The 10,582-nt window shown below is 36.6% G+C and overlaps 2 protein-coding genes across 2 annotated transcripts; both read right to left on the bottom strand.

Moving 5' to 3' along the window:
* Window position 1: 1 nt before the first annotated feature.
* Window positions 2-529, bottom strand: LOC104983838 (olfactory receptor 8J1-like; the record flags this gene model as incomplete). Its single annotated transcript, XM_010833368.1, has 1 exon — window positions 2-529. A coding segment is annotated over exon 1 (528 nt), but the record flags the coding sequence as incomplete, so codon positions are not given.
* Window positions 530-7,408: 6,879 nt separating this feature from the next.
* On the bottom strand, window positions 7,409-8,335 carry LOC104983837 (olfactory receptor 8J3-like). The gene has a single exon (XM_010833367.1). It carries the CDS (start codon window positions 8,333-8,335, stop codon window positions 7,409-7,411), a length of 927 nt encoding a protein of 308 aa, XP_010831669.1.
* Window positions 8,336-10,582: the final 2,247 nt, after the last annotated feature.

Here is a 10,582-nt window from a genome sequence, read left to right as displayed (position 1 = left end):
AATGATTGATTACATTGAAAGAGCAATAAGCCATTGAAAATACAGAAAAGGAAGTCACAATCGATGTGGAAAAGCTATAGAGGTATGTGAGGGAAACTAGCAGAAGACAGATCCGCCGAGATACAACCGCCATGTAGAGCAGGGGGTTACAAATGGCCACATAGCGGTCATAGGCCATCACAGCTAAAACGAAAATTTCAGCTACAATGAAAACCAAGAACCCGCCTAGCTGAATGGCACATTCATAGAAGGAGGTGGTGTGTTTCTTTACTAAGAAGTTGATCAGCATTTTAGGGGCAATGACAGTTGAATTGCCAAGATTGATCATGGCCAAGTGCCTGAGGAAGAAATACATGGGGGTCTGAAGCCGAGAGTCCACACTGGTGAGGGTGATGATGCTTAGGTTCCCTGTCACGGTCAGTCCATAGATGACCAGGAAGACAAAGAAGAGTGGGATCTGGAGGTCTGGACGTTCTGAGACTCCTATGAGAATAAACTCAGTGACTCGGGTGAAATTTCCATTAGCCATGTAACAGTTTTGAAATTAATCTATTTGGGGAAGAAAAGAAAATGTGGTTACAAACTTCCAAGTAATTATTTTCATGGATTGTCATTAGATGACAAGGGCAATTCTTGGGGTGGGGTTTCCTGAAATCATGTTTCCAAATTACATCAGCTCCTCTACTTCTGCTGAACTCTAGTGTACTCCAGCTTATATAGCTTTCCTAAATGGAAAAAAATAAATGTGAAAAAGCAGCCACTGTAAAGCACAAACATTGTATCCATCCTCTAATTTTCTCTGTCAGAGTTCCACATTGTATTTTTTTTTTTTTTTTGCCAATTTTCATGATATTTTCCATTCTAAGCATCCCCTCACCTACCTCCTGAGATCAAGCTTGTATTAACACTGTCATGGACTATTGTATCCTTCTGGTCTCCACATCATGATTCATATTAGCTGATAGGCAGATAGCAGTCATTAAAACTTTGGGGTGGCATGTAATCTGAGATATTTTTAGAATAATTGAAAAAAAGCTTTAGCCTTGTTTTCAATGCATTCCATAATCAGATGCATATCATTTTTTCTATTCATATCACATCAGACCAGTCTTTTTGAACTCTAAATTTTCATCTCAGTCTTTCTGTTTCCCTGCTGACATTCAAAAGGACCAGTTGCACTAAGAGCACACAACCTAGAATATAAACCTTTTATTCTTACTGTTATTTTCTCTTATGCTGCAGAGGTTCTGGTTTATCAAACCAGGAATCTAGTCCAATCCAAGGAGTGGGATTGAGAAAGAAAGGCAATCCTGAAGGTTGCTGAGCCAGTTCTATTCCTCTTTCCTACGTAGTATTTTCTGCTGTTTCTCTAGGCTTCCGTGGTGGCCCAGGTGGTAAAGAGTCTGCATGCAATGCAGGAGACCCAGGTTTGATCCCTGGAAGATCCCCTGGAGAAGGAGATGGCTGTTTCTCTACCGAGTCCGACTCTGCTTTCAGGCTCCTCCCTCACACACAGGTAAGGACCAGGTGTTGCCTGGTCTGCTCTCATGGGTTTCACTGGACAAAGAGAGACACATTGGATTAAGCAAAGGAATTCAGATTTCTAGTATCAGTTCTACAACTCTGAAGTCTTCAGCTGTGCTGCTGCTGCTGCTGCTAAGTAGCTTCAGTCGTGTCCGACTCTGTGCGACCCCATAGACAGCAGCCCACCAGGCTCCCCCGTCCCTGGGATTCTCCAGGCAAGAACACTGGAGTGGGTTGCCATTTCCGTCTCCAATGCATGAAAGTGAAAAGTGAAAGTGAAGTCGGTCAGTCGTGTCCGACTCTTAGCGACCCCACAGAACGCAGCCAACCAGGCTCCTCCACCCATGGGATTTTCCAGGCAAGAGTACTGGAGTGGGTTGCCATTGCCTTCTCAGTCAGCTGTGCTAGGATTATTCAAATGCTTACTGAGGGTATCTCCATGTTCAGTGTCAGTAATTATCTCTTTCTGAAATTTCAGATTCTTTTACCTTGTCCATTCTTTTTTTAATTTTGATTTTAATTTTCTGCTTTAAGAATATATAGCATATATAGAACAGTCTTATGGACTCTGTGGGAGAGGGAGAGGGTGGGAAGATTTGGGAGATTGGCAATGAAACATGTAAAATATCATGTAGGAAACGAGTTGCCAGTCCAGGTTCGATGCATGATGCTGGATGCTTGGGGCTGGTGCACTGGGATGGCCCAGAGGGATGGTATGGGGAGGGAGGAGGGAGGAGGGTTCGGGATGGGGAACACATGTATACCTGTGGTGGATTCATTTTGATATTTGGCAAAACTAATACAATTATGTAAAGTTTAAAAATAAAATAAAATTAGAAAAAAAATAAAAAAATAAAAAGTGAATTATAAAAAATGACCACAAAAAAAAAAAAAAAGAATATATAGCATATAATCTGCCCCATTAAATGACTTATGGGTCAATTGTACAGTATTGTTAATTAAAGTTACTATATTGTACAGTGGATCTCTATATCTTATTCAATCTTAGGTAAATGAAACTATGTTTGTTGATTAGCAATTCCCCATGTAATTCAACTTACAACTTCTGGTTATTTATCCAAAAAAAACTGCTTCAGTATCTTAAATAGATAGGGATACCCTGCCGATGCTTCTTATTTGGGAAACGGTATTTCTGGTCATTTTTTAAATATTCTACTGCAACATTTTATATCCTTCCATTGAGGACTAATATTTAGAATAGACAGAATACAAGAATATGCAGTGGGAAGACTGACTTTTCAATCTTCAGTCCTGGTGATAGCAGTTAGGAGTTATGTGGGGTTCATGACTTTCTTATAGCTCTTAATAAATCATTATACTTTTTTACCCTTCTACTCACTAAGTTTGTAAAATCCTTTCTGAAAAACAAACAAACAAATGCTAAGAAACCAGCAAGGAAAACAAACAAGTAAAAATTATCCAAGTTTATGCATGGGAGTTATTTTCATACTGAAGAATATGCATATCTATATATTAAAATTATTTGGGGGCTTCCTTGGTGGTTCAGCTGGTAGAGAATTCCCCTGAAATGTGGGAGACCTGGGTTCAATCCCTGGGTTGGAAAGATCCCCTGGAGATGGGAACAGCTACTCACTCTGTTATACCCACAATATTCTGGCCTGGAGAATTCAGTCCATGGGGTCACAAAGAGTTGAACACGACTGAGCAACTTTCACTTCACTTCACTTCAGGGTCAATGTGGCAGATTCATTTTGATATATGGCAAAACCAATACAATATTGTAAAGTTAAAAAATAAAATAAAATAAAAGTTAAAAAAATATTTTAGATATATACGTTTCATGAATAATATGTAAATTATTATTTTTCAAATATTGCATTGGGTATATATACAAAAAACAAATATTATATTAAATAAATACTAAAAAGTATTTGTTATTGATCTGAAATTTAAATGCCACTGAGGAGCCTGTATTTTATCTGGAAATCCTAACATAAATGGATTCTCTTAGATTGTATTGGTGATGATTATTTTCAGGTACCTGTAACTTCACTTGCAATATCCAAATACCACTTTTGACTTTTACAAATCGAAGGATAAATGACATGTAGTCAAGTCATATGATGAATGCCTTAAACACTACCATCCTATTCCAGGGAAACCAGTTAGCAAAGGAAATAATGAAATGTTTGTGGTGTAAAGAATAAGCAGTCAGTGACCATGATAGTGTCCTTAGTCAGAATCTAAGAATCAAGGGAAATTACCAACACCAGAGTTGTTATCAAAATCAATATTTTTTATGTGCTCACCTTTATGAAGAACTGGATTTTCTGCTCTTCTGTTCTCCTGATATTTCTTTGGGTAGAGAGAATATATGCTTTTCCTCTTTCTTTGTAATGTCCCTGAGGAAGTAGTATGGAATTTAAATCATCTGAGAGATTTAGCAAAGAAATTGCCTGTGGTGTCTGCTAATTCTCCAGGATATTTTGCATATTCTCTAGTGGAAAAATTGTAAGGAATAATTTAAGGAAAGGAAGAAAGCAGCGTAAATGATCTGTAGAGTTCCACGGAGACCTACATGTTATAAAGTACTTACTCACAGAGTCAGTGATTTAAATAACAATAAAAGCATTACTGTATGAATTCTATTTCAGCAAAACTGGAACAGTTTGAAAATCATGATAAAACTGTAAATGAGTCATCATCACTGCATAGAGTTTTTTTTTTTTTTTTTTTTAATTTTTCTAGTAAAATAAGTAGTAGGCCCTGGGTTAAAAATATAGCATTTGACCTATATGATATAGATATTACTATCCCCACATCTCAAGAGGACTCCGAGCTAAGACAAACTATTTCATTTGATCAAAAACGTGTAATTTGTGACTAGAAGATTTGCAATTAAAACTTCATCTTTGAGTGATATACATATATTGGCCTTTAACACGACAAACACATAATTCTTGCTGTGAAATGTGTTACAATAGTCTAAATGGTAGTGTTTTCTGAGCTATCTCATCATTCTTGCATAATGTTCAGCACAACTTCATAGATATTAAAATATAACAGAAGGTAATATATTCCCTATCATAACATTTAGCCATGCTCTCTTCCTCTATTAACTCCTCATGTAGAATTGAGGGGAATTCAATATAGTTAAAGATGGATCTAAAATGTAAAAATGGGTATGTTTTAATAAATGTGCCATTTGATCCTAATACCTATTCAAGATATAGAACATTATCAACACCAAAAATGGTCCCTGATATTTTAAATGCCCCCAGAATATCCCTACACCCCAGGCTACTCCCATTATAATGATGAACAACATCCCCCAACTTCTACTTATTGCTGCTATAAGCTTATTTTCCCTGTTTCTGAATTTCATATAAGTGGAATCACACAATAAATAGTCTCAAATAAGCAGTCTTTCACTCAGCATAGTGATTTTGAAATTTATTTGTGCTGCATTTATACAGATACATAATAATTGACTATATGCATATATCCCATCTTTAACTGTTCTCCTCTTATTGATGGGTATTTGAATTCTGGCTTGTTGTAATAAGTCTAGTGTTAACACTCCTATATAACTGTATATGTGCAGATATGTGGGGCTTCCCAGAGGGTAAAGAACCTGCCTGCCAATGAAGGAGACATGAGATGAGATGCAGTTTCCATCCCTGGGTTGGAAAGATCCTCTGGAAGAGGGCGTGCAACCCGCTCCAGTATTCTTGCCTAGTGAATTCCATGGACAGAGGAGTCCATAGTGTCGCAAAGAGTCGGGTGCAACTAAAGTGACTTAGCATGCATGTGTATCAGATCAGATCAGATCAGTCGCTCAGTCATGCATGTGTAAAGAGGTATTAATTTCCATAGCAATAGATCTATGAGGGAAGTTACTGGAACATAGATAACTATATATTTAACTTTATAACAAACTGCAGATTTCTAAGCTAACTGTTGCATTTGCATTACCTAAAACCATGTATGAGAATTCATACTTTCCCCACATACTTGCCAATACTTGAAGTCAAAATTAAAAAAAAAGATTTATAAATTGAAACTGGGATAAAAATAATATTGTGAATTTGATTTTCACTTACTTGATTAATTATACTGAACAATTTTCTATATACTTATTGTTCATTCATATATCTCCATCTTAAATGTCTAAATTTTGTTCATTTTAATTGATTTTTCTTTTCATTGATTTTTAGAATTTTTATAATTGTGATAGATAAAATTACTTTTTCAAATTTTATTTGAGAAGTTTTACTTTTTGATTTTTCTCTTTAGCACTTTGACCCATGATCTTGAAGTTTTACAAAGAAGAGTTTTGCTACCACTGAAAAAGACAGAACAGTCTCTCCCACCAAACAGTTCTATGTGTACAAAACAGATTGGGATGAAGATGATGAAGTGGGCAGGAGAGGACATAAAGCTGAAAAATTCCCAACCTAAGATACACAGACTGACACTGAAGCCTGAGAAGGGAGCAGGAGCACACAGAATCACTCTCTGTTGTCACTTCAAGGATTATGCTAATTTTCTTGAAAACATTGATGTTCAGGGGACTTGGAGTCTGTGTTGGACATGGGGACATCATATTACGAACATTTTAAAATACTGTTATAATCTTAAGAGAGTTTATTTTATTTGTTCCTTTCCTTTTTTTTTTTGGAAAAAATTAACAAGGTTGTGTCAGACTACAAACTCTGTCTCATGAGTGGTTACCTAAATATGTCTTTATATTTTTAGCCTTGTCTGGGATTCCTGGGTAGTTCAGTGGTAAAGAATGCAGGAGAATGCAGGTAAAAACCTGCAGGAGACTCAGGAGACGTGGGTTTTATCCCTGGATCAGGAAGATCTCCTGGAGGAAGAAATGGCAACCCATTTGAATATTCTTGCTTGGAAAATTCAATGGACAGAGGAGCCTAGTGGGCTAGTCCATGGGGTCTCAAAGTGTCAGACATGACTGGGCACATGCATGCACACACACACGCACACACAACCTTTCCTGGGATACTAAAGTCTCCACACCTACATGCCTTGAGACCAGTGAATTGCACAGATTTTGTACAAATAATATGGATCTGACTTTCACTAGCTGTTTATCCCCAAAATTTCTGTGGCTGTTGTCTCAAATTTTTCACTTTTTAGATTAGAAAAAAGGGCTTGTATTTAAGATTTCTGTTTGAAAGATGTGGACTAGGACCTTACTTTTCTTAAATTCTTTGAATGCATTAGGTTATATGAAGCACTATTTAAAACTATAATGTTGGTTTTATAACATATGTAGATATAGTAATAGCACAAATGGAGAGTACAGTAAAGGTTCTGCATTTTACCAGAGTTAAGTTTTTATTAGTTTGAAGTACACTGTGATAAGGTACATATTATAATCCCTAGATAAATCAGTAAGAAAAGAACTAAAATATATATAGTAAAAAATCAACTTCCGCTTCTGCAAAAATGTAGAGAAACAGAGACCAGATTTATGCTGTCACCTGAAATAACCAAGGTAAAAGCCCCACTCAGTCAAAATGTATGAAACAATGGTTTTAAGACACTGAACATCAGGAAGGGAGAATTACAAAAGAATATAAGGAAACTTTGAAGGTAATGGATATGATATGTTCATTATCCTAGTTATAGTAATGGTTTCATTTATGTGTATATATTTATTTCAAACCTTACCAAGCTGTCCAATTTAAATACTTGTGGTATATGTCAATAATATCAAAATAAAACTTTAAAAGCAAAAAACAAAAAACAAAACAGAAATTGTAAAATCAGAAAATCATCCATTCCTTTAGCTTCTAATGTTGTTCAGACTATATTCCACACAGTGGTAGCCTATCTTAACTCTCTCTTCAGTGACCTATAGACTTATAACACTACATTAATAATTGGTCAGAAATTTCCTCAAGGCAGCCTTCACTTCCTTGTTCCTCAGGCTGTAAATCATGGGATTCAGCATGGGAATCACCAGTATATAAAACACGGAGGCCATTTTATCAGTATCCAGTGAATGATTATTTCGAGGCTGCAAATACATGAAAAGCAGAGTTCCATAGAAGACTGACACTGCTGTCATATGTGAAGCGCATGTAGAGAAGGCTCTTTTCCTTCCTTCTGATGAGCGTATCCTTATAATGGACACAATGATGTTGAAATAAGATGCTACAACTACAGTTATGGAAAACATCAAGTTTGTAGATGCAGATATGAATACTACTGTTTCTGGAAAGGAAGCATCAGAGCAAGACAATGCTAACAGAGGGATGGTATCACAGTAAAAATGATTGATTACATTGGAAGAGCAATAAGACATAGAGAATACACAACATGAAACTACAACAGTTGTCGAAAAGCTATAGAGGTATGTGAGGGAAACTAGCAGAAAGCAGGCCTGTCGAGACACCACCACCATGTAGAGCAGGGGGTTACAAATGGCCACATAGTGGTCATAGGCCATCACAGCTAACATGAAAATTTCAGCTACAATGAAATCCAAGAACCCTCCTAGTTGGGTGGCACATTCATAGAAGGAGGTGGTATGCTTTTTTACTAAGAAGTTTATCAGCATTTTAGGGGCAATGACAGTTGAATTGCCAATATTGATGATAGCCAAGTGCCTGAGGAAGAAATACATGGGAGTCTGAAGTCGAGAGTCCACACTGGTGAGGGTGATGATGCTTAGGTTCCCTGTCACGGTCAGTCCATAGATGACCAGGAAGACAAAGAAGAGTGGGATCTGGAGGTCTGAACTTTCTGAGACTCCTATAAGAATAAACTCAGTGACTCGGGTGAAATTTCTGTTAGCCATCTATGAGTTTGGAAAGTCATCTATATGGAAGAAAAAGAGACTTGGTTAGAAATTAAGGAATTATCTTCTAGGACCGTCAATAGATGGCAAAAGCATCCCTTGGATGAGATTTCCTCAAAGAATTTATTGAACTCATGTTTCTAGGTATTAAATCATATTTGAAATCATCTATTAAAAAGAACATTCAAGTGTAGCAAATTAAATAGATGATCCAACATTATGAATATTTCAAAGATCCAATCCATTGAATTTTATTAAGTTATGGATATCTTATTAGCTTCAAAATATTTAAAGCCATGATTCATGCCATGACATCATATTGATATCTTCTGCACTGAGTGTGACAAACTCTTGAGTAATTGTGTGCATCCAAATAATTCAATATTCCTTGTAATCTCTAATTTGAAAATATTTGCTTCTTCTGAATAATGCATGATCTAGTCATTTTAAAATATTATTTAGTTGCTAAATCATGTCCAACTCTTTTTTTGTGACCCCATGGACTGTAGATTGTCAGGCTCCTCTGTCCCTGTGATTTTCCAGGCAAGAATACTAATGTGGGTTGCTATTTCTTCCTCCAGAGGATCTTCCTGATCCACGGATCAAACCAACATCTCTTGCTTTGGCAGTTGGATTCTTCACCACTGTACCACTGATCCAATCACCATTCTGCCCTCTTTTCTTTATTCCATCCTTGTACTAACATTTAGTCAATGTAGACTGAAATTGCAAATTCTGTCATTTTTACACTTTTGATAATTTTTATTGCTGTAATAATGCTAAACATTTTATTTTCATAAGGCTTCTCTGAAAATTACATCGTATATAGTTGCCAAAGAATCAGCATGGAATTATGATATAATATTTTCCTAGAAATATCTGTTTGAAAGATAGCTTCCTGTTACTAAATAAGCCAATTATAGTCCCTTCTCACTTTTAATTGATCTCAGTAATAGTCTGTGGTCTTAAATATTCTATCACAGTCTCTTATACAAAAAGGTAAAATTTAGATCCAAAGAATCAACACTATTTCATCATTTAACATAAGATCTACCCTTTAACAAAAATTTAATTATATATATGTATAAAATAATCATAATAAAATGGGCAAGATGATACTTTTGGGAATGGTGGATATGTTTACAGCATAGATTTTTGGTAACTCTATCACTAATATATACTTATCTTCAAATTCATCAAATTGTATGCATTAACCACATACAGCTCTTTTATGTCAAACATAACTCAGTAAAGTGATTTTTAAGATATGTATCATAATTGCCTGACCAATAAAAGTTATTGATATCTCTTCTTCTAAAGAAGAGATTTGATATCTCTTCTCCTAAAGACGATTAAAAAAAAAATTCTGCAATGAAATAAAAAGTGAAGCAGTGATATAAAACAAATGAAGAAATAAGGTGGTAATAACGCCAAACAGTTTTGAGTATTTGATATTAGTCGTTTCTGACTCCAAATCATTCTTTCTCTTAGCACTTTGAGTCATACTAGAAGGCTGAGTGTCCAAGAATTGACCCTTTCGAACTGTGGTGCTGCAGAAGACTTGTAAGAGTCCCTTGGACAGCAAGGAGATCAAACCAGTCGATCTTAAAAGAAATCAACTCTGAATATTCGTTGAAAGGGCTGTTGCTGAAGCTCCAATACTTTGGCCATCTGGTGCAAAGAGTTGACTCATTGATAAAGAACCTGATGCTGGGAAAGATTGAGGGAAGGGGAAAGAGGGGGTGACAGAGGATGAGATGGTTGGATGGCATCACTGACTCAATGGACATGAGTTTAAGCAAATTCTGGGAGATAGTGAAGGAGAGGGAAGCCTGGCATGCTGCAGTTCATGGGGTCACAAAGAGCTGGACAACAACAATATAATCTTATTTGTTTCCTACTTGTGCCAAGAGATATTAAAGTTTCAGTTACTTTATTTGCCCCTTACCTCTGGACCTGGTTGGTTGGTTGGTTGGTTTAGTCACTGTGTCGTGTCCGATTCTTGTGACCCCATGGACTTTAGCCTGCCAGGCTCCTTTGCCCATGGGATTCTCCAGGCAAGAATACTGGACTGGGTTGCCATTTCCATCTCCAGGGGATCTTCCTGACCCAGGAATCAAACCTGGGTCTCCTGCATTGCAGGCAGATTCTTTACCAACTGAACTATGAGGGGAGCCTATATATATGTAAAGGAGGTTTATCTTGAGGAGTTTAGTTCCCTATTTATGGAGGCTGAGAAATTCCACA

This window comes from Bison bison, unplaced genomic scaffold, assembly GCF_000754665.1.
Source record: "Bison bison bison isolate TAMUID 2011002044 unplaced genomic scaffold, Bison_UMD1.0 scf7180017863440, whole genome shotgun sequence".
Lineage (NCBI taxonomy): Eukaryota > Metazoa > Chordata > Mammalia > Artiodactyla > Bovidae > Bison > Bison bison.
The sequence above is the reverse complement of the archived record's forward strand: the minus strand, read 5'-3'. Positions and strand labels throughout refer to the sequence as shown.